Source organism: Silene latifolia, chromosome Y (genome assembly GCF_048544455.1).
Source record: "Silene latifolia isolate original U9 population chromosome Y, ASM4854445v1, whole genome shotgun sequence".
Classification (NCBI taxonomy): domain Eukaryota; kingdom Viridiplantae; phylum Streptophyta; class Magnoliopsida; order Caryophyllales; family Caryophyllaceae; genus Silene; species Silene latifolia.
Window position 1 is genome coordinate 378,827,271 of NC_133538.1, and position 26,374 is coordinate 378,853,644.

Genomic DNA, 26,374 nt, shown 5'->3' on the forward strand with positions numbered 1-26,374 from the left:
TGACCCAGACACGGAGTCTTCGAATACTTTGCTACTTAGGGCATGATGAACCCATATCCATCCTTAGGGTCCACCTTCAAGTGCGCTCACACGACAAGGAAATTTTTACAAAATTACACCTCTTTGGTCTATGATCAGAGGGAGTTATCTCAAATCTATTATTTGAGTCACAAAAGGAATATACTCTCCTGACCCATGCACTTTAAAGCCCTGACAACATAGTTTAGGCACACCCCTGAACTAAGAGCATGGTTTGATTTCACCTCTTCAGGTGGATACGTAGGCAGTCCTTTCTTACACAAGAAGGATACAACCACAACACCCAAACAAAATTAACCAAACCTCAAAACTACGATCTGGTTTGATTTCACTGCACGTGAATATGTAGGCAGTCCTCATTAACACAACCGTTCCAACTTTTAAGTTTTAACCTCAATTATCAACCACCTCAAACATCAACTTTCAACCTCAATTTCAACCTTCCAACCACAATTTCCATTTCTACCTCTTTACTGGGGGCTCCTTCTTGTCGCACAGTCTCTTTTTTACCAAAGTCTAGAGTCATCTTCTCATGCTGGGGGCTTCTCTTCCGAGATGTCACCCTTCCTTCATCCTCCTTTTTGGTCTTCGAGTCTCATTTGAGTCAAGCTAGTGCTCGGTCTGGACAATGACAAAGGTCTTAGATCGATTCTCCAAGTTATCGTGCCTCAAGAGGGGTCTCTTTTACAGCAAGCGGCAGTAAAAGGGTGTCCAAGCAGACAGCTGATCCACGGCTCATGCCTTGCCTTTATATGTCCCCATCATTCTTGCAATTCTTCTACCTTGAGAACTGATATGCGTTGTCACCCGTACTTTGCTAGGGGTTGCGCATACTTAGGCAAAGTCTATCAGAGTCATCCCCGTGTCGCGTCCTAGTAGGTCTGTGTCCGCGTCAGTCACGTGTTTAAAGCCCATTTCAATATGCATAACGCATTATAAACGACAAATTTCTTTGAGCAAGTTTTAAACAACTTTTATAAAGACACAACTTTTGCAAAACCTATGTGTTTCCTCATTCGAGGTCCATGTGATAATTGCTTACATGCATGTGTTTATATGCTATTTTTTCCTATTAGATCGCATTCTTGTGTAGCTACTAACCATGCAGGTAAGTATCAGAAGCAATGCTCGCTCCAACTGGGGGCTTCGCTCAAGTCTTTATTCTCCACAACGCAATAGTATTTTGCAGTATTGTTCAAGTCTTCATTCTCCCTAGTGCAGCAGTATTTTGCAGTATTGCTCAAATCGTTATATCCAGCGCAGCAGTATTTTGCAGTATTGCTCACTCAAGATTTCTCCCATGACGATCAAGATGTTCCTAATCGTCGATGTGTACCCCAGCGAGATTTCGTTGCCGCTTACAGCCCACGTATTTATCGGAAGCCTGATTCGCTTGAGACTGACGAAAGCAGATTCAACCTCAAGTTTTTGCCAGAGTTCGCTTGAGACCGACGCAAGCAGATCCCCCAGCAGTTTCTACCGACGTCCTGCTACCCTCAATATTATTGTTTCCTCACGGAGTTCAGCAAATGTGTCGTTCTCCAGAAGTTCCCAAACCAGAGCCTCCTTCTTTAGGTTTGTAAACCCAAAGTTAGGATTCATACCCTTTGATTCTTAGATCCCAAAATAGCTTCCCTTAGGTTCGTAAACCTAAAAGCTCTTATACCAAATGTCCGTAGGTTCATAAACCCGTAAATCCTTTTGAAGTTCTCATACCTTTTCCTTTTTTCCTTAGAAAACCTAGAAGCATGCGTTCAAAACAAGAATTACTAACCCAGTAAGTTCCTAAACTTAACCTTGGGATCCCAATTCCTCTTAGGTTCACAAGCCTTTAAGTTCCCATACCAGCCTGTCCTTTTAGGTTCATATACCCAGGTTCACGCACCTAGCTCTTTAGGTTCCCAAACTCCCACTAGTAGAAAAAACCCCAATTGCGTCTATTGAATTATGTCGGTTATGTGCAAAACTGACGTATTTAATCAAATACATCAGGTTTTTTCCACAACCGACGTATATAATAATAATAATAATAATAATAATAATAATAATAATAATAATAATAATAATAATTGCGTCGGTTATGTGCAAAACTGACGTATTTGATCAAATACATCAGTTATTTCCTTCAACCGACGTATTTAATATTATGTTTTTGCGTCATTTATAATTGAAACCGATGCAAATGATAATTAATTAAAAAAAACTCATATACACTCGCACTCACAACTTGCAAAAGCTCTATGACTCATTATTCTTCGATCATCATCTTCTCTCACGCAAAAGCACTACCTCTGTCGCTTAATCGCCACCGTGGCCATCGGCCGGCCTCCGCCTCTGCTGACGATGCCCAAGTCAACATCGCTCAGTCATTCTCCACCGTCACTCACTCGCTCAATTGTTCGCCAACACCACCACGCTGTCAAGTCGCCGCCTTCATCACTGATCCGTCACATTTTAGGTACCGTTTATGAGAAGGCTAATTATTTTATATACTATTGAATTATAGCTTAATTTGATTTAGGGTTATGCTTATACCAAATTTAGGGATTTTTCGTTTGGATTTGATAGGTGTATGCAATTCATACTCTTGTATTATTATCGTTCTGCTAGTTGATTGTTTGAATTCCGAATTTATGATTCTTTCATCCCAACTTTTTACTAGTTTTGATTGATTCTCAGTGTGTAAATAGGGTCAGCCTTTTTTTTGGATAAATAATGGATTAATCCGCCTTTCTGCTGAAAGTGTGGGTATCCATCATTAATTATTTCGATTTGAAGTGACTTTCGCAGCTAATGTATATGTTTAAATGTATTGGGGACAAATGGATTGATAGCTTGTTTTTACTAGGATTAATCTGCCTTTTCTTTCCTATTTGTGTTTATTTAATTAGGTAATCTTCTAATTCATTTTTTTTATTTTAGTAATCTTTGTTTAAATTATGCTAAAAATAATATTCTATACAATATTGTCTGGAACGCAAGTTGAAGTGTTATCTGTGTAGTAGAACAAGCTTGATTTTTTGAAAGGCATTGAATCCCTCACTAATCTTACTGTAATTTCTTTAATCAGCTTTCATAATTGTGTTGTAGTACATGTGAATTAGTGTTTTTATTAGTATTGAGTTCAATTAGGTGTATAATGATGGGAGAAATCAGACCAGATAGGTTTGTTATGAGTTTTTATGTTGGTTGTGTTACGTGCAGATAATGAGATTTCCTCGATTTCAGGGCTTAATCAACTTTTCGAGTTGAACACTCTTGGTATGTTTATGCTGTTTCGCAGTTATCTTATATTAGTTTCTCTTTTATTTGCTGGCCTTTATATCAGTTTCTCGTTTTTCAGCCATTGTGTGTTCTGAATTGTTTTCAAACTCGATAGACTTACTGCCTTATTGTGTAGACTCTGCTTGTAAATAGTCAAGGATCATCATAATTGGAGCCTTAAAAATTCAATGTCAATAGTGGAAATTGCTGCACAAATCTATAAATACTATTAAAAGGCAAGACTTAAACATCCTCCTAAGCTGACATGGCATCACCAGATTATCCTTTACTCCCCACTTCCCTCGTACACGCACACGCTTATAGCAATTGTTCCATCGGATAAAAACTGAAAAATTAAATGAGAGTACATAAGCGTTTCAATTTACTCTACCATTTAACTCTTCAACTCTGCCATTACACCACGGTCACAATCTTTTCAGCTCCTCTATGGTCATTGAATTTATGTATTAAAACTCAAACTCTATTAACTTGTTGCAAGTAGTATTTAATTTCTCCTCCTCATATTGCAATTGCTCCATAATTTCTCAGACATTGCTAATTGCTCCATAATTTCTCAGTAGTCGGCACTCTATTTGCAACTGATCATTATGATTGTACAATCGGGGATGTAACCTTCGTCTTCTTCTATATGCTTCTTTTAACTTCCATTTTGTTTAATTTGGGTATTCAAGTTACATTTTTCTTTATATCAATATTGATCCATTTTTTTGCTCATCTATATTATTTTTTCACAATGTGGCGGAATTTAATCGGACTTATTTCTAGCTACTTTGAAAACCTCTGCCCTAAAGGTGAGTCGCTAAAGTTAGTTAGTTAGCTATTATTACATTATTAAATAGCGTTGTGCGCTTATGCTATAAATTATGATAAACCATGTTAAGTTGAAATTTTCGAATATATGTTCTATCTTATGCTTATGACCTCTGCTCTCACCTTTGAGATCAAACTTTCAATGCCCTTTTGAATAGCTTGTAACTAAAGTTTTAACAGGGTTAAATGTAGAATATGTTCCAACTTAGTTCGAGAAAAAATTGCCTTGTTGTTTTGTTTGTTGTGAAGCATCTGTGCCAGTGTTGGTACGCTATTGTTGTCACAATTGTGCCAAAATTACCTACAACCCCAACAACCATGTATCTAGCAATGACGGCATTGTGCACGTAGCTCTGGTTTTTGGCACGAGCAGCCGAGCACCAACACATGTAACCTATGTTCAGCACTAGCGGGAAACTAATCCAACCAGCACGTCTCCTTTACCACACCAAATGATGGGGTTTCTTGGAATAAAATTAGGGTTGACTCCCACCAGATCATACATCTATAAGCAGGGGACCAAAATCCATAGTGTTAATCTTGCGAACTACGGAGTACTCAATTACGGATTGATATACCGTAATTTACTTTGTCCAACTATGATTTTTTATGCCAATTAACCGCAAAAGTCGCTGCCAATGTTAGTGTTATACTTATGAAATAACTCAAAAATAAAGGTGAGTTTAAACAATCTCTTGATTTTCTCGAATTAAAAATTGTTATTATGACTATGACTCCATAATTTTATTTTATTTTATTTTGTACAGTGCGTGGCTAAAAATTGCAGGGACAAAATGATAAGTTGCAACTTAGACTTCAATTACAAATTGATATACCTTCTAATATAGCTACTCTGCTTCATGAAATTGGTTCTCCGTATATTTACATATATGCGGCTGAGATTGATGTTCTGAAATACTAGTTATTATTGTAATTTTTTTTTCAGTTTTGTGTGTAATGCAGAACTTGACACTAATTTGTGTGATTCTTGTGCTCCTTAAGCTTACACCATTACTTTGTAAATTGTGTATCAGTAGATGCAGATAACGTCGGGAAGATACCACACATCGCTTATCAGCAATTCATTTATTTACTCTTGCAGGTCTAATTTATGCAATGTTCTTGGTCATGGGCTTTAGATTACTTAGTGCGTATTCTTGGTCATGATCCCGAGTAGATTTCAGCAACGTCACACATTCATGCAACTTTTGTTACTAAACTTAGTTTAAATAAATTTTACTAAATCTCTCTGGTTTGTTTACAAATGCTTTTCTACTTTTCATTTTCCTGCACATATTTCGTAAAGACTGTAAAGTTCTTTCTGATATATTTTATTTGTTGTGCAGTATGGAACCACTGACGCTACCTTGGTCGAGTATGACAACTTATCTTTTATAGTGTTTTTTGACCCACTTCCTTCAGCTCCTGTTGTGCAACACCATACTCAAACTCAATCCCCATAGATGGGGCAGGTATGGCAATATATTCTCGTCTTAGTATGTGCACAACATTGTTTAAAATACTTTGCCTAGAAGTATCTTGTAATAGAGCCATTTTCTTCAAGTACAATGCTTATGGCGAGAGTTAACTTTCAGGTCAGGAAGAACTATTGAACGAATGAATTTGAATATGGAAAAATGAAGTGAAAGAGGTAGAGGTAGAAGATGAGATGCTGAAAAATAAGACATTTCGCAGGTGGGATGTGTTAGAAATCTAGATCTCTATTACTCAACATATTCATATATGCTATGATTTTAATTTAGTCGTAAAATTAAAAGTGATCTTATGCATGCAAACTATATGTAAAATAAGGAAGAAATCTTTATTCTTACATTGTATTTTCGGATCAAAGGGCACAAGAGATACAAGTATAGTATCCCTCCCAAGGAATAATACCCAAGATATACTCTTAATAAAATTAATATTATTAATACTAGAATAACATTAATTTAAATAAAAATTGACCCAAAAATCTTTATTTTGTGCTCTCTAATTCGGTTGAGAGAAGGAGGAGAATGAAAGCTTTTTATCTCTCTAAAATTCTTATTTTAATTGTGTGTTAGAATGAATAATACACTAGTAAATATCATAGTGTATATTAAGTAAAATAAGAAGAAAAACCCATGGGATTTCTCTTCTCAAAACCGGGTGGAAGGGGGGAAAAGAAGGAGCCAATGCATGCACAAGGTTGCCTTCACAAGAACATGTAGGCTTGCATGGCTAACATTAGACAAACATGATTATGTTTACCACTAACATAATTAAACTAATATTTTCCTAATCAACCCATTATTTTCGGTTAACATGGATAAAATGGACTCCATTTTATCTTTGTCAAATTGTCATATGTCACATGTCACATGTCACATAAAATTGTTATGTATTTTTAACATATTAAAAATCAACGCATTAATAAAAATACGTCATATACAAAATTGACTTAGTAATTCATAATTACTTGTACCAAAATAATTACCAATTATAAATCACAAAATCTTGTATTTATAATAATTTATTCATTCAATTTCAATTGTTTCCTTAAACAATAATTTCATCCAAGTAATAAAACAATTCGATCACTTAGACCGTATCTTATTTAATTAGATTATAATGAGATACGTAAATTTTACTTCCAAAATCGTCCGTCAATTTTCAAGTAATTTAATTAACTCGCAACGTTATACGATTAATTAAATGATCAATTAAGAGTATTATCCTTTAGGTATGACCTAGGGGATCAACTGATCACCACCGTCGCACGACGAATGTCAAACTCTAGTCGACCAATCATTACCGATATGTGTGGACCAATTGACATAAAAATACTTCCCAATTTGTATTCTTTAAAATGAGACTTAAACATGTGATCATCATGATCACAGAGTGATCGCATTATTGTCGGAGGACGCATATTCCAACAATCTCCCACTTGTCCTCGACAAGTGTGCGTCACCAATTCTCTTGTCCTATTACTATCTCCCACTCAATGCAAGGTGTCTTTCAGGTCGTACTTGCAAGTGATCATATCGAGAGTGGTTTCCTCGATCTGGAGAATAACTGATTGACCGGATTTATCCACCATGGATTCATTCCTAGCGTGGCCACGCATTTCTAGTTCATTACTCCTCGAGTGGCCCTGAGATATTGTTATAACCCTGACTAGGGGTGGACAATTCCTATCGCACTCATTCCCTTCGACTAGCCACAGCCATCATAACCCAAAATATGCCCATTTGACCCCATTTACGAAGGTCGTAGTAACACAAATTAAAGTTAATCTGAAACTGTGCCATCTTAGGCGAATAGTCTTTAGTCAAAAGAATCGACTCATTAGAATACTATAATAGCTCTCGCCACGACCAGGCTATATAAATTTGCCAGAACTCTATAAGCGGTCATAAGGCCCGACAAAATGTTCCTAATAGTCTGCCTATGTGATCGACTAGTCATCTCACATGACTCTATGGCACTTGAACTTGCCATCAATCGCATCACACTCCAGTCACTTCGAGACGTCACCTCATACAAGTGACTATGGTCAAATACTATGTTAATCCGTGTTCACTTTAACGGGGTTCAATTGTCACCACAACCCGTTTGGATGTAACAATGTATAAATTAAAGATAAAAGACAAATGTGATTGTGAACATGAACAAAAACAACACTTTTATTTCATTTCAAAATCTAACAAAAACTTGGTACACGTTTAAGTCCCATGGACGCAACATGTCCATCATGCTTGGCCTGCGATAAAGGCCTTACAAATCGCAATTTCCTTTCTTTCAATGAAATCTCTAATTACATGATATTTTCTAAGTACATGTCTAGATCTATTACCAGACTTTGGCTCCTTAGCTTGGAAGATCGTCCCACTATTATCACAATAGAGAGTGATGGGATCATTGGCGGTAGGTACTACTCTTAGACCTTCCGTGAATGCCTGATCCACACAGCTTCCTTGGCAGCTTCTGATGCTGCAATGTACTCACCCTCCGTTGTTGAATCCGCGGTCACAGCTTCCTTGAAGCTTCTCCAGCTAACGGCACCACCATTGAGCATGAAAACGAAACCAGCTTGTAATTTCATGTCATCTATATCTGTTTGAAAACTTGAGTCCGTGTATCCATTAACACGGAGTTCGGTGTCTCCTCCAAACACTAAGATAGAATCCTTAGTCCTTCTCAAGTACTTAAGGATGTTCTTGACGGCAATCCAGTGACTCTCACCGGGATTTCCTTGATATCTACTCGTCATGCTCAAAACATACGAGACATCAGGACGTGTGCATATCATGGCGTACATGATTGATCCAACAGCGGAAGCATAAGGGATCATCTTCATGCGTTCAACATCATAGGGTTCGGACGGAGATTGAGTCTTGCTCAATATAGTCTCAGTTACCATAGGTACCAATCCCCTTTTAGATTTGTCCATGCTGAACCGTTGAAGAATCTTATCAACATAAGACTCTTGACTTAGTGCCAATATCCTCTTGGATCTATCTCTATGGATCCGGATACCTAATATGCGTTGTGCTTCTCCTAAATCCTTCATTTGGAAGTGGTTACCTAACCACTTCTTAACAGAAGACAACATTGGAACATCATTTCCAATGAGTAGTATGTCATCGACATACAAGATTAGGAACACAACATTGCTCCCACTAAATTTCATGTATAAACATGGTTCCTCAACACTTCGAGTGAAACCATTCTCCTTTATAACATGATTGAATCGATGATTCCAACTTCTAGATGCTTGCTTAAGACCATAAATGGATCTCTTAAGCTTGCACACTTTGTTAGGATTTTTAGAATCAATAAAATCTTTGGGTTGTATCATGTACACCTCCTCTTCTAAATGCCCATTTAGAAAAGCGGTTTTGACATCCATTTGCCATATTTCATAATCATGAAATGCGGCGATCGCTAACAAAATCCGTATGGATCTTAGCATGGCTACGGGCGCGAAGGTCTCATCATAATGGAGACCTTGGACTTGGGTAAATCCTTTTGCCACTAGCCTAGCTTTGTAGACATCATCATGTCCTTCTATGCCATTTTTTACTTTGAATATCCATTTGCATTGAAGAGGTCTTGCCCCTTTAGGCAAATCTACCAAGTCCCAAACTTGGTTTTCATGCATAAAATCCATTTCGGACTTCATGGCTTCAAGCCATAAGAAGGAATTTGGACTAGAGATTGCGGCCTTGTAGGTGGCGGGTTCGTCACTTTCTATAAGCAACACTTCGAGTGTTCCATCTTCTTCGATAAGTCCCACATATCGATCGGTATGGCGTATTACTCGACCCGTTCTTCTTAGTGGAGGAGGGACAACCGCGTTAGACAATGAAGGAACATCTTCTTGCGTCTCTACCTCGGTTTGTGGCTCTTGAACTTCATCAAGTTCAAAATTTCTCCCACTCTGTCTCTTAGAAATAAAGTCTCTTTCTAAGAAGACAGCCTCACAAGACACTAACACTTTGTTATCTTGAGGTTTGTAGAAGTAGTATCCTCGAGAATTCGATGGGTAACCTACAAAGGTGCATTTTTCGGATCTTGGGGCAAGCTTGTTGTCATTCTTTGTCTTGACGTAAGTATCACATCCCCAAATTTTCATGTAGGATAGATTAGGAACTCGTCCTCTCCACATCTCAAATGGAGTCTTTCCGGTGGCCTTAGTGGGACTATTATTCAAAGATATAATTGCAGTTTGGATTGCAAATCCCCAAAACGAGTTTGGTAACTCGATTTGACTCATCATGGATCGAACCATATCAAGTAGGGTTCGATTTCTCCTTTCGGCAACACCATTGAGTTGTGGTGTTCCAGGTGGAGAAAGTTGTGATATTATACCACAACCTTTCAAGTGTGAATCGAATTCAAGGCTAAGATATTCTCCACCACAATCGGAACGTAGTGCTTTTATCTTTTTGTCCAATTGGTTCTCTACTTTGTTTTGAAATTCCTTGAATTTCTCAAACGCTTCACTCTTATGTTTCATTAAATAGACATACCCATGTCTACTCAAGTCGTCGGTGAAGGTTATGAAGTAGTCATAATTTCCACGAGCGGTGATACTCATTGGTCCACATACATCGGTATGTATGAGTCCCAATAGTTCACTAGCTCGTGTCCCTTTACCACTAAAAGGATTATGAGTCATTTTACCAAGAAGGCAATATTCACATGTTCCATATGATTGAAAATCAAATGGTGTAATCACATTAGTCGAAATTAATCTTTTGATGCGATTCTCGTTTATGTGACCTAATCGACAATGCCAAATGAACGCTTCACTTGGGTCACTTGATTTGAGTTTCTTTGATTGAATGTTATAGATATCATTAGTCGGATTTGAGGTCTCTAAAATGTAAATGTCATTGATGGAAGAAGCTTGGCCTATAACCAAATCATTCCTTGAAATAGTACAACGATTGTTCTTAATGACAAAACAAAAACCGTCCATGTCTAGCATGGCGATTGAAATAATGTTTTTAGAGAGTGTAGGCACATAAAAACAATTATGTAAATACAACTCAAATCCGTTAGGCAAAGCTAAAATATAAGTTCCTTTGGATTCGGCCGCTACTCGAGCTCCATTTCCAAGGCGTAGATCCACATCTCCCTTGCTAAGCCTCTTCACGTCTCTTAAACCCTGTAAATGATTACAAAGGTGAGAACCACAACCGGTATCTAGTACCCATGTCGTAGTGGAAGTATAATTTATATCAATAACATAAATTTCTTTAGGAATTTTACCTTTTGGAACGATGATTCCTTCCCTTATATTTCGCAAATATACGGGACAATTCCTAAGCCAATGTCCCATGCCATAGCAATAATGGCACTCATCATTAACTTGCTTGAAGTTTTTGAATTTCTTTCCCTTCTTCTTGAACTTTTTGCTCTTTGAAGCAGGAACTTGATTGCTTGAGCTCCCACTAGTTTTGGCATCTTTATCTTCCAGAGACAAAGACCCTATAGATTGTATGAGGTAGTCTTCCTGAGACGGGCTCACACGAGATCTAGTAGTAGTAGGTGGTCTAGTAGAAGTGATGAAGTTAAGGTTTCCATCCGAACCTATCCCAAAATGAAGTTCTCTAATGGTGTCGAAATCATTGTTGGAGCAAACGTCGTCAAGAACATTGTGGTATGACTCAATAGTTATCGGTGCGGTAGCGTTTGATGGATTCATTGTAATGAACTACAAATATGGAGGAAAGGAAATATTAACATTTGTCTTTTGAATCATACTTGTAAATAAATTAACAAGATATGAGCATTTATATAGTGACCTCTACCCAACTATTAACAATGATTCCAAGACCCAAATTCATATCAACTTAGGCACGGGATAGCCGATGAAACCCTTATTAATATAACTCGGTGGATTAACGTTTAATCGATCCTACTTTTAGAATTCTTGGTCGATAAAATTACTCTAATGTTTATCTATAGCCCGGAACACATGTGACTACGGTCACGAATACTTCCGTTGAGGTCAATCCAAATTTCGAATAAATGTGTCCATGATCCAAATTCACATTAACTTGGGCACGGGATGGCCGATGAAACCCTCATCAACACGAATTAGGTGGATAGACATTTATCACCCACTTCCCCTACGTAACAAGGTTTGTACCCCGGGATGGCCGAGTGCACTCCCTCGCAAAATAGGTTTTCATGGTTTCTACTTTTTGGTAAGGCTATGTCTCAATTGTTTATTTTAGCGAGAGGTCATGTAAATTTATTATCTATCACGTTTTAAGTGAACTAAAGCGGTAAACTACGATAATTGTAATTGACACGGTCGATAAACTCGATTAAATGATAATGCATGTTTTAGTTATGGCGATTTAGCGATGCATGCGACATATAAATAAAATGCAAAGCATAAAATAAATCCTAGTATGGCCTTCCTAAAATAGAAAATCTAATTAACTATTACATATTCGAAAACCAACTCCATTGGTCCCTTGAACTTCGGTTATGGCACACATCTCGAGGTGACACCGTCTTTATGTATCGCTTTCTTTGAATGACACCGTCTTCAAGGAACTCCGGAATAAATAAATTACATAACAAATTACATAATTTCCTATTATACATTTGTAATTAAAATAAAATAAATCTATTAAATTACAAAACGGTGATACGAGATCACAATAAATTACAACTGAATCGATATTCCCGTACATTTCGGGTAATACCAATTAAAACTAAGGCCATACTAAGTAAAAATTACATAATTCAAAATTACATAAAGTAAAATTATGACAATCATAAATAAAATGCAGCATTATAATATGTATAAACATGCCCAATTTTATGCTAAATCGCCTTTAAGGAGCCAATATCGTATATTACACGGTTTTTACGGATTTGCGTGATTCAACGTTTTATAATCACAAAAATTACATAAATTCATATTTATGCACAAGTTAATTACCCTAACCTCTTAGGACTCAAAATTAGTCTCCACTAACTATTTGACTATAATTAACTCATATTTCTTAAAATTGTTCATTAAAGGACCTAAAATACAATAAAATGCTATAAACTTCAAATAAATTACAAAATTTCAAATAAATTCAAAAATTTGAAATTTAAACTTATGAACATTCTGGAAAAATACCATGACACTCATAATGTTCAAAAACTTAGGTTATAATTTCGTAAAATTATCAGAAAAACTATGTTGCGGTTTATAGGATTTATCAATAAAAATCATAAAAACATGAGAAAAATTATATTCACCAACTTTTCAATTTTAGATCTGAAAAAGATAATAAAAAGCAACATGTGACGTTTTTCCTTAGTCATGGAGTATGTTTTAGCAATTATTTACTAATTAAGTCACTATTTATGCTATTTTTCATCAAAAATCCATAAATCATGCATAAAGACTTCAATATAGCCTATTATTTTACACACATCTTGTAAAATTTCATGTGACAACATACTAAATTTCTATGACCAGATTTGAAATTTATCTCATATTAACCTATTTTTCTTCTAAATCCGATTTTAAACATGAAAAATCCAAATTTCGAGCATAAGAACTCCAGAAATTATGAAAATTTACAGGTCATCTAAAAATAATATATGTGATAACATATGCAAAAATCACTGGAAAATTCGAAGTTTAGCTAATTTTAGTCCAAAAATGACATTTTAATCATAAAATCACATTTTTAATGCCATTATTAAATAAGATGAACAATAAAAATCCATAAATTAACCAAAATATCCTAAAAACATTTTAGGATCATAAACTTTAACATGCATAATTATTTTCGTGGTATATCATAATAACACAAATTTAACAAGTTTTATATGTTAATCGTATAACTCGGAAAAACTATAACCGATTTGCATGCAAACAACCAAGGCTCATGATACCGCTTGTTAGAAATCTAGATCTCTATTACTCAACATATTCATATATGCTATGATATTAATTTATTCGTAAAATTAAAAGTGATCTTATGCATGCAAACTATATGTAAAATAAGGAAGAAATCTTTATTCTTACATTGTATTTTCGGATCAAAGGGCACAAGAGAGTTCTCCTACTCTCTTGTTCTTGAGCTCTCCTTAAATGGATGAAAAAAGGATACAAGTATAGTATCCCTCCCAAGGAATAATACCCAAGATATACTCTTAATAAAATTAATATTATTAATACTAGAATAACATTAATTTAAATAAAAATTGACCCAAAAATCTTTATTTTGTGCTCTCTAATTCGGTTGAGAGAAGGAGGAGAATGAAATCTTTTTATCTCTCTAAAATTCTTATTTTAGATGTGTGTTAGAATGAATAATACACTAGTAAATATCATAGTGTATATTAAGTAAAATAAGAAGAAAAACCCATGGGATTTCTCTTCTCAAAACCGGGTGGAAGGGGGGAAAAGAAGGAGCCAATGCATGCACAAGGTTGCCTTCACAAGAACATGTAGGCTTGCATGGCTAGCATTAGACAAACATGATTATGTTTACCACTAACATAATTAAACTAATATTTTCCTAATCCACCCATTATTTTCGGTTAACATGGATAAAATGGACTCCATTTTATCTTTGTCAAATTGTCATATGTCACATGTCACATGTCACATAAAATTGTTATGTATTTTTAACATATTAAAAATCAACGCATTAATAAAAATACGTCATATACAAAATTGACTTAGTAATTCATAATTACTTGTACCAAAATAATTTACCAATTATAAATCACAACATCTTGTATTTATAATAATTTATTCATTCAATTTCAATTGTTTCCTTAAACAATAATTTCATCCAAGTAATAAAACAATTCGATCACTTAGACCGTATCTTATTTAATTAGATTATAATGAGATACGTAAATTTTACTTCCAAAATCGTCCGTCAATTTTCAAGTAATTTAATTAACTCGTAACGTTATACGATTAATTAAATGATCAATTAAGAGTATTATCCTTTAGGTATGACCTAGAGGATCAATCGATCACCACCGTCCGCACGACAAATAATATCAAACTCTAGTCACCAATCATTACGATATGTGTGGACCAAATGATAAAAAAATACTTCCCAATTTGTATTCTTTAAAATGAGACTTAAACATGTGATCATCATGATCAAAAGTTGTGATCGCATTATTGTCGGGGGACACATATTCCAACAGGATGGTATACTTATAAAGCGTGGGGGTTGACACATTATGTTCGTTTGCACAAAACAAGCACAGATACTACATTGGAAGAGATGTCGACTGTAGCTTCTAACAATCCTTGTTCCATTGAAGAGGTGTGTCTAAACAAGGGTTTTATATTCTTGATCTTCATAATACATCACGTGCACACATTCATTTTTCAACTATGTCAATCAACGATATTAGATATTTAGAGAACATTTAGTATAGACTAGCTTAGTAACTAAGACAATTGTGAGATTTTGTATACATTGGATTGTATTTGGAACATTCTTAGGTTAAATGAAATATAATGTTGCTTTACATGTGATGTATTGGTAGTTGGTTGGATTTCTTGTTGCAGGTTTTCAAGTTTTTATATTCGAATTGTCAGTTGTTTTTTGTATTCGAATTGTCAGTTTTATAAGGAGGTGTTGCCCAAAATTTGGTAGCAAAATTTTGTATATAAAAAAAATATTAATTGCATCAATTGCATCCCGATACCAAATGACGCAAATGGTTAAATAAATTGGCGCTAAAACAAAATATCAATTGCACCGGTTTTGGTAGAACTGACGCAAATAAACAAAGCAAATGCATCGATTATTGGAAAAACTGACGCAAATAACAACTATTTGCGTCGGTTGTTACAGTCTATTGCGTCCATTCTATTGATACAACTGACGCAAATGACACCTGATACTTCTGTCGTATACCTATCAAAAATAAACTAACTAAACTAACTATATAGCTAGGGAAGTCAGGTCGATCTCCTCAGGGAGGCAAGATATCTGTAGAAGTCCGTCTATTTGGTCACAAATGGGGGGTTTGTTTGAATTGTTTTCTAAACTAGAAGGTTTAAAGGAAGAGAAGTAGAGAAAAGAGCAGTAAAAGCAGGAAATGGAATTAAACTATCAGATAGAGAAGGGTCATGTCAGGAATTCGGTTCACTACGGTAGTCCAGTGACTCAACTGTAAATAACTTAGACAAACTAATGCGAGACGGATATGGAAAGGTCCTTTCGGTCCACTTTCTTTCCTAAAATACCACTAACTTAACTTTCATCCTCGTCAGGGTAGTCTACTGTTTATAGCAGGCCTATTTAGTCCAATCTTTCGATCCAGGATTAATTTTAGCCAGATTAAAAGGGTGACTCAGAAGCGTGCACTCAACTAAGTCGGTAAAATACAATTAAATTGCTATGGTGACCGAATCTCACAATTAATTCATCTAACCTATTTACTACATCGTCACATTTCTACCGTAGATCCCCTAATCCCAACATGAATTAGATTTAGCTACTCATATTGCTATTAATACTATCAAAACTAACAGCAGATAAATAACCAGCATTCAACATATTAAAACGATGATTAAATTGCATAAAAAGTAAATTAGGGCAAAAAGTAAATAAAGCAAGACGAAGAATTAAAGCAAATGAAATGAAGTTTATTATTAAGAAAGGAGAAAGAGATTACAATCGTGCGAATCCGGCGTAAAGAACAATCAAATCCGAGCGAAATAAATCGCAAAATAAAGTTACGGTGAAGGAGAAAATAGTACGCAGTCTTGAATGATAGATAAAAAGATAGTATGAAAATTCGATGCTAATAACCTACTAACGTAATGCTTAAATAGAAAAACAACTAAGACCATAAGATAAAATAAATTCACGGGCTAATTAAAGCCCACGCCAGCAGAAACCACTCGATCGAGTGGAATAAAACCACTCGATCGACTAAAACTCCATAAAATCTACTCGATCGAGTAGAATAGTTACTCGATCGAGTAACCCCTCTTTACAGCACTTCTGGATCGAGTAGAAAAGCACTCGATCGACCAACCAAGGATGTAGAAACCACTCGATCGAGTCTTCTGTCTTCAATTCAGCTGAAATCCATGCCCGACTGCCACGTAAACTGTGCCTTCACGCTTCCCAATGCAGTATCTTACTCAGGAAAATCCCGTCTCCTCTAAATGCATGCAAAAAGGACGAAAAATGGTACGATTCCACTACTTTCGCGTTAATTTCTACAAAATGGACAAAACGAACCAAAGTAGCCAATTCGGGGCATAATACTATATAAACGGTACAAAAATGCATAGAAATACGTGCTAAAATAGGCTAAAAAGACTATACAATATGCACGTATCAACACCCTTTTGCGTCGGTTTTTAAAACACAACTGACGCAAATGGTAAACTTTTTGCGTCGGTTCAACAACTGACGCATATCAAATACGACCCCTCGATATACGTCAGTCCAAAACCGTCGCAAAAAGCCCTTTACAACTGACGCAATAGAGGTTTTTTCCATTAGTGTCCCTAGAGTTCAAACACTCCTACCATTTCTATCCTTCAGGATCACTTTTTCTTAGAGTTTCTAAACCCAAATCTTGGTTACCCCTTAGGTTGAACTTATATTTGGCCTCCTTCCCGACAATGTTTTCCTTTAGGGCCCCACACCCTAGCACAATCCTTACATATCTTTTAGGTCTTACCCTCAGCTCCTACGCACTTCCGAAAACATCTCGTGAAAGAAGTCTCAGGTATGATTTCTTCTTATGGCTGGCAAGCTTCCTTACGTAGTCTAATGGACTTTAAGCGACCCTCCCCGATAGTCGACATACTCTAAAATGTTCCCGATGACAGGTCCTTGGCTCAGACCCCTTGAGCCGCCTCGCGTCGCCATAGTCTTCAGGTTGTAGTCTTCAATTGACCTGGGGGCTATACTTTAACTTTCGCCTTGTCCAAGCCTCAGTTAAAGTGGGGGCTCTGTAGATACCTCATTTCTGCACCTCCCGCCAAATACCCAGTGATGATTGGGTCGCATGTTTAGCATATGTTGCGATTTTATGACGTTTTGTAAATCGGTTAATAAACGGTAACTCATACACTCTTGTCTACCTCATGGTCGTCATCTAGGTGTCATTACGGTCGTTTTGACAGTAATTAGAGTACATTTGGAGTCCGGGTCAAAAACCGCTTCATTTTCCTAAAACCGTCAGATCCCGAGTCAAAAGTAATGTGCTTGTCTACCTAAGTTTAGGATGTCATAAAATGTTATGAATATATCTCATTTTGAGTCCCATGTAACTTCTTTGAGCTAAACTTAAAGTTTACATTACATAATGTGCATTTCATTTAGCTAAAATGATAACCCGACATTTAGGCCCGTTTTACGAGGTGATAACGACTTTTTTTGGTCTGGCCTATTTCACCAAATGTTCTAGATCTTTATCTTAGCTTTCCAACGCCACCAAAATAACCTTAATCTGAGTCTTGTAGAGAAAGTTATGCCTAAAATACGACAGGCTGTCAAACACGTTTTCTCGCGCAAAAGAACCCTACCCGAGAAAGGACGCAGTAAGTGCTGCGCCTCTTCTAAGGGACGCACCACCTGCTGTACCTTTTCTTAGGGCTTTCTTTTTGTCCAAATTTCCATGTTTCAACTAAGTCGGTTGTTTCCGGATCTTTCTTTCCTATTCCTTTCCAAATTCTACCCTTACCATAATTCCTCCGTGTGTTTAGTATAAATAGAGACCTTTGCCTCACATATTTTTCACGCGAGTGTCCCCCTTCTCTTCTCTCTTTGCATTCTAGACCTTGCTCTAAGCATTCGACGCCTACGTGCTTGATCAATCGACCACGTAAGCTCAGATCATTCTGAGTACCAGCCACGTTTGCATGACCGACCCATTTGACCACTACACAATCAATTAATCAATCTTTTTAATTCCTTTTTCAAGGGCACTTTCATATTTGCATAGATCGAGTCGAGTTACCACTAAAAGTCGATTTAGTTAAATCTCGCGACGCTAACATGTAAATTTGAGGGTGTAAAATCCCATATTTTAATCTTGTTTATATTATTGTTGTATTTTGTTTTACGAGTTTATATCATATTAATGTCAAGGCGATAATTTGTTAAGACACAAGCTTCAAACCTTATTTCGTCAAAACTGTTCAGATCTGACGAGTAGAAGAAACGCAGTGTATGCTGTGCCTTCTGGAAGGATCGCAGCTTTTGCTGCTCCTCTTCCAGAGGCTGCTTTCAGCTCCTCTGTTTCTTCTTCTCCTCGGATTCAAACTTTTCTCCTTCTTTCTTTTTCAATTCTTTTCTTTTCTTTCAACCTACATCTTTTAATTAGCTTTCATCAAATTATTTTATCCGTCAATTTATTTTTCTTAAACCTTTTCTTCTTTAATCGGTTTAAATCGCTAATTCTTCATATTGGTTAGTTTATTATGTCTCATACTCAAATCTGGGTTTTAGTGACTTGGTATTTAATACTTGGTCTCTTAAACTCACTTTTTGTACATTAAAGTTTCTGTTTATTTTTTAAACTCAACCTTTAAGCTTTCAAATCCGTTTAATTCGTCTTATAATCATTAGTAATCGATATTAATTGGTTTGAGACGGTTTTTGTACATAAAATTCATTCTTAATATTTATCATTCGGGTGTAATCATTAACATGTAAATACAATCAATTTTTATAATCAATCAACCGTAACAACCAACCGAGTCTGACTTTCACAGTCAGAACCCGTCCCAGAACAAACGCAGTGGGTGATGCGCCTCTTCCAGAGGACGCACCCATTGTTGCGCCTGTTCTAGGCTGGCTTCTGCCCCTGAACTCATTCCCGTTTTGACGTAGTGTATATATTAATCGACTATTATTAGCATTATCACCTATTTAGCTATATTTTAAATCTTTTAATTTATTTTTGTCAATTTTAATTTATTTCCTTATTTTTTTCAAATTTCCTTTTCTTATTTATTTCCTTTTTCTATTTATTTCCTTTTCGTTTAAATTTTCTTTTCTTTTAATTCTTTCCTAAATCCCGTCTTTGGCATTTATATGATGTATATTCAGTTGTAAATTATATTTTGTTCTTTTATCTAGCTTTTTCACATGTAATTAATCTAACATTCCAACTTTGACATAATTAATTACTAGATTACGTGTTAACCGACATAGTTTAATTCACATGCTAGGATTTATCTGTGGATGTTGCATTGTTGCATGCATATAATCGACAATATATCAAATATGAATAATTTTCCTAATCATTAGTAGAGGCCGCCATCGAGGCGGGCGGGATTAGGTGTTCATTAAAAGGACTTCCTAATACGTACCCTCACCCCTTACTTCAGATCTCTGTGAACATCCGTGTTCATTGGCATCCACGAGAGTCATTCTAGACATAGAATGCTAAGGGTAACGAGTTCTTAGTGTTCATGTCACTACTTTGTGTCTTGACATGGCACGAGGTATTCGAACGGTTCCAATTTCCCATAAAAATTGGTGGCGACTCCACAAATGCACGCTTATTCAAGCGCTTTCGCGCGCGGCGCGGGTGGCCCATGTCTACAGTAGCATAACCATATAGATCGAAACCGTCCATCCAATGAGTCGAGCCGCACGGTGCCTGATCCATAAATTTAATTCTAGCTACCTCCGCATCAAATTTCTCCGCTCCATAGATATGATCACGGTAAATGGAACTACGGATTTCCCTGAGTAAATCTGTTCTAGCCATCGTGAAATGAGATTGGTCACCCCGAACAGCATGTGAGAGAACTCGGTAACCACAATGACCGTCTCCGGATGGATTATACCACGCTTCTAGATACTGTGTAAACCAGGAAGGCAAAAACTCAAGATAAGGAAAGTACCTCCAATGACCAATAGTATAGTTTACCTCTAGAGGTGCGCAGTACGATGTGCTGAAACTCCCCGTACTCGTGGTAGCGGTGGTAGACGGTGTACCGGGACCCGTTTGAGTGGAACAAGGGGTAGTAGACGGAGTAACATGAACCGTCAGAGTGGAACGGGGGTACTAGACGAAGTAACAGGAACCGCCGGAGTGGACCCGGGGGTGGTAGGTTGTTGTGAAGACGCGTTTCTTTGGGGCGTAGCTGATCTGCCTCTACCTCTCCGTCTGCCTAAGCTAACCCGAACTCGTGCATGCTCAACGACGGACGGTTCTCTACGAGTTGCCCTCTTTGGACGTCCTCTAGGGTTCTCGTTCACCCGAGGCTCGTATACATCCTCCTCATCCGGATGTATCTGAGAGTAAAGGGCATAGAACATGGATGATCTCATACTCGGATCTGCATTCCGAATTTCATCAAATAACTCCTCGAGTCGATCATCGTCACAAGCCGGCATTGCCTTCGAACCATCGTACTCCAACTTCCTCCAAAATACATGTAAGACATCAAGAGGGACTCGAGATCCGTTTCTATATATGCCATGAAGTGAACAAGCACATAACCAACCAAGTGTAGAAGTCTTTACACAACCGCAATCGATCATCAAGGCATCTTCCGTCATCTTGGCGCCTCTTTCGAATTCTCCACGCAATTCAATGATGGCATTCTTTGAAATTTTATAAGAAAGTCTGGAGAATAATCGACGAATCCCCGTCAACCGTCTCGATCTAGATAACTCTAACAAGTGTCCAATCTCAACATGTTGCGTTTCCAACAAAGAATGAAAATGGATCCAAATGCTATCAATGACCAGTTTCGCGCTATTCAACCATTTCTTCAAATTTGCATGAGCCGACTCAACCCGGGATGTAGAAATATTCCCAAAATGAGTTATCTTGTTTGTTATGTACTTGGACCATTTCTCCACGTGCGGGATCCATTGACCCTCAATATAAGCTGCCACTCCCGGCCATTGCCTTGCCAAATTGGCCCACGCCACATCAAACTCATCTCGGTTCTCCGCCTCGATAACCGCTTTAAACAAGTTACAAGTTATGAACTTAACCCAACTATCCTGACCCGTGATATGAAGTGCTCTCGTCTCCACGTTAGAATATATATGCCAAAGACATAGCAAGTGAGACGAATCCGGAAAAACAGTGGGAATCGCGTTCAACAACCCTTGCTCGAAATCAGTAACAATAACATTAGGTTGAACAACATCATTAAGAAGGGCCTTCAGTTGCTGTAAGACCCAACGATATCAATCCTCGGACTCATGCATCACAAGAGCATACGCGATCACAAAGGTCTTCCCAACGGGTGTGACTCCAACCATCTCAACAAGCGGAAGACCGTGTAAGTTTGTCTTGTATGTGGAATCGATTAAGACCACATAATAGTATGATCGAAACATCTTAACGGCTTCTGGATGAGCCATGAACACATGGGTTAGCTCATCGGTCTCCCGATCAATGACCCAGTAATGAACGTACTTATGCTGAACAGCTAGTGCTAACATCTATTGTGCCGGGTTTCTCCCGTCTCTTTCCTCGGCCCTTACTTTCTGAGAACGATTGTAGATTTGTCGCCGATTAGGTCTTGACTTTTCAGGATTCGGCTGATGCAAACCCGCACTAATAATAGTCGGTGTTACGTGAGCTCTAACTTGGGCGTCGATATACGCCAACTCTTCTTCATCAACTTTGCGAAGTATATCTCGCCGTCACAATACAACGTTAAACCATGATTATGAAACCCGAATAGCATGACAAGCATCCACTTATTCTCTTGTATTTCAACAACTTTCATTTGAAATTTGCAATTGCACCATGCGATAACCGTGTTAGCCCTCATTAAATCATCGGCATCATTATTTACGGGACATCTTCCACCCATCCGACAAACAAAATAATCTTGTTTCAGACTCGTCTGACGACCAACTCTCTTGTTGCTTGCTCTTTTTATACCAAACCCGAGTTTAAGTCCGGTCTCACACTACTACAAAAAAATGCCTAGGAAACCGGTTGAAAATGGCCTAAGACACCGGTTTATAACCGGTCTATATCTAATAGGTGTCTTAGCCTAAGAAACCGGTTATTTTGACCGGTTTCTTTTGTCATACTTAAGAAACCTGTTCCCATAAAAAACCGGTCTCTTTGAATAATGTTTAAAAGACTTGTTATTAGCCAAAACTGGTATCTTTGATCTCATCTTTGAGACCGTTTCTTGACCAAAACAGGTCTCTTAAGTTTACGTAAAAAAAAAAAATAGCAATCAAGAAAATTAAGATACGTATAAATTTATTTATTGCAAATATTAAAAACATATATTATCACCATCAACTTACAAAAGCAATCTTATCTCTTTCCAAAACATGATCTGGATTCGATAAATATATTGATATTACAAACAAATTCGAAGGGTCGTCATGACAAAAAGTGGCAACGATGCTCAAATTTACTTTTAACGAGGATTCTTGGCTCCTTTTTCCTATTCTCGTCTTGTCATCCATCATACGTCCGCACACTACACACATTAACCAATTGATTACACATAATAAGTTAATTGAGATGAACAAATTGTACGATGTAAAATGAGGATGACTTAATCGTGTTGAAAATCATAGTCCTTGTCTGGACTTAAGCTCATCAACATAAAATAATATTAACAATAGTCAGCAAAGATCATAGTCCATAACTAAGATAAAAAAATAGAATATACTATCTCGTTAAGTTGGATTATGAATGAACTCCCTTGAATGTACTCAAGGAGCTAATTATAGATTCTTCACAAAAAGGAAGGGTACACTAGCCAAGTGAGATAGAATTATACCTTTAGTATTCACCTAATGCCCAAATTTGCAATAAATACATATACGAATAAGAGGTGCAAATGCCTGAATACTTCACAGTTCCAAAAAGAAAGCAAAATACAAAGGAAGAAATGAGATGAATGACCTACCTAGCCTATATGCAGCACCACGCAGCAGCTATGACCAGCTACCAAAGAAGTAGCCAGATTGACCTTTGTAGGTAGCGGCAGCAAGACATCACCGAAGCGGTAGCTATCGAAGTTGGCAACAAATAACATCATAACACCAGCCGCAAGCGCACTAAAACTACTAACAGTCAGCCAGCCCAGCACCAACACCATCACAAAACCAGTAGGCATGATCGTCTAGCAGTTAATAGAAGTCTGAAGTAGCTTGCAGCACTTAGCAGCATGACAACAGCTGCAACACATCCAATATATACAACATTAACTACTAGTCAGACAGCATAATAGCAAAACAGCAGGCCAGGACATCAACCATGACCCTCATGCTCAAGTTATCATCTCATCGGCCTACAAATATCCTCCATCAACCAATGCCAACCTAAATGACAATAGTTAAGCATCAACCAGTTAATCGAAATCATCCCTAAAATCATCCAAACAAAATTCTACGCTTTACATATAACAATTACGAATAATTTCACAGATTATATTCCACGACAATAACCATCGATTTAGCATGATATCAGTGAATCAACTCCCATTAAACTATTAGCAGTTTAACAGTCACCAAGACTAACAAGATAAAAAAATCAACAATAGGGACAAACCGCACACACAATTTCCTATTACTACACATACAATCTTATCTTAAATATATATATATATAACTGCGTTGAAACGCTGTGGATGCGCCACGTGTCAACCCAGCCTTAAATACACTTATTAATTACAGCCGAAATTAAATACAAACATAATAAATGTTGTATAAATCTCAGCAAAATATTAATTATAGTTTAATAAATTTTATTATAAAATTTTATTAAATAATTACGATAATTTGATTCTAAATTTACTAAAAAGTTATTTTGATAAAAATTTTAAAATGTAAATAATTACGTTCATTGTGAAAAATGCTTTCAATTGAGTATATTCCCTTCATTCAACTCCACTTTGCAAGTTTGCTTTTTGCACGGGTATTAAGGAGCGGATTAAAAAAACTATTAAAAGTACATAGGGAAAGAGAATGGTGAGGTTAAAAATATTTAAAAAATATAAAGGTGAGGTTTTATGGTGGATTACTGTGGGGTATGGATGATATTTTTTGTAAATATAGATTTTCAATAAGGATAGAATGATCATTTTCTTAGCCAAATTAGGAAACATGTAAAGTGGAGTTGAATGGACGAAAAAGGAATACTTGCAAAGTGGAGTTGAATGGAGGGAGTAATTTTCATTATATTAATTGAAATATTTATTTTGATATGTAGAGATGCTTAAAGTGAGTGTCTCACAATGGTTTACATTACGTAAAAAAATATTTTGAAAAAGTTATAAAACTTAGACTATTAAATCCATTAATAAAATTATATTTGGAAGAGTCACTGTATATATTAAAAACACAACTTTAAAAAAACTACTAAGAGATAAGTTTTTATAGTCTGGGAATGAAAAAAATTATATTGGACAAATTGAATATATATGAGATTTTGATAGGTTTCAATAGTATGATAACAAGTATGTGTACGAGTGCGTATGTACATAGTGATCGCGAGTGCATTTGAATAATCAAAACAAAAGTAATGATTATTAAATAATATAGTATTATAAACGACATGAAAAAATAGAAAATACGTTACATTTTTCTTTAATATCTTTAATTAAATATGTATAAGTCAAATATAAAATATTGATTATGACTAACCAAATACTCCATATTACTTTTAGTTAAATATTTTATATGTTATCTTTTAATATACTTTGAACTTAAACATCAAATAATATTTGAGAAAGTTCAACCTATTATATTTACAGGTAATAAACTCTTAAACATCATTATATATAATTGTTTAAAAAAACAAAAGGTGCAAATTTCTCATAGATATGATTGACACATATCACATGCAAGACACAATTAAAACATTTGAATAAGTTGAGTTTGATCTCTATATGTTTGATAGATAAATGTCACATGTTATACATAAAAAATTAAAATTTACATAAAATTATGTTCACATCATTTTGAATAAATATTAATTGATTTGAGACATAAAGTATCGTGAAATGATATAATTTGAGAACTTATTGTTGATTGTTGTATTATTCGAATAAATTTTATTTTGATTAATATGATATTTCACCAGTCACAAATTTATTTATAAAAACATGATCATGCATAATTAACTATCACTTATTTTGTTTTAATTAAAACTCTTATGTATTTTATTTTAAAACATTGAAGTTAAAACTAAAAATATTAAATTTGAGAAAAAATTATTTATAAGAGAAAATATTGAAGGTCATATATGAATTATATAATTTTTTTCAATTATAATCATAAAATATTAAAATAGGTCGCGCGAAGCGCGGGATACTACCTAGTATCCTAATAAAAACAAGTTGAAACTACATTCAATTACCTTTTATACAACAATTGTCCAAATTAGAGTTCTTCCAGCCCCATATCATCCCTCAAATTGCCTCCTCCTTCACCTGAAATTCGGATTTATGAGGACAAGGAGAATGAAGTTAGCGATGGAGGAAGAAGGAAATGAGAACCGACATAGTACGGAGTAATATAGAGAAGCAAATGGGAAGAAACAACAGCTAGATTCCTAGAAAGTGTGTCCCGATATGTAGGATACAACATCATTACCCCACTAAATATAGATAAGTGGTTGTTGTCCCAATATACGGAGCTTCAATGGCCTGTATGTACTATGTAGGATACATGATCATTACCCAATATAAATGTAGATACAATGGCAGGAAACCAAAATGAATTTAGGAAATTGAAATAGAAATAGAAACAGGAATAGAAACAATATATGG

The 26,374-nt window shown here is 36.1% G+C and overlaps 1 protein-coding gene and 1 long non-coding RNA gene across 2 annotated transcripts; one reads left to right on the forward strand and one right to left on the reverse strand.

Moving 5' to 3' along the window:
* Positions 1-2,254: 2,254 nt before the first annotated feature.
* On the forward strand, positions 2,255-6,029 carry LOC141634145 (uncharacterized). Its single transcript, XR_012538895.1, has 4 exons — positions 2,255-2,497; positions 3,244-3,300; positions 5,481-5,606; positions 5,730-6,029. It is a non-coding gene; the product is annotated as an uncharacterized LOC141634145 (long non-coding RNA).
* A 14,622-nt stretch (positions 6,030-20,651) lies between these two features.
* LOC141631925 (uncharacterized) lies at positions 20,652-22,067 on the reverse strand. Its single transcript, XM_074444533.1, has 2 exons — positions 21,882-22,067; positions 20,652-21,791 (listed from the first exon to the last, which is right to left on the reverse strand). The coding sequence occupies exons 1-2, from the start codon at positions 22,065-22,067 to the stop codon at positions 20,652-20,654; spliced, it is 1,326 nt and encodes a 441-aa protein (XP_074300634.1).
* Between the last annotated feature and the right edge of the window lie 4,307 nt (positions 22,068-26,374).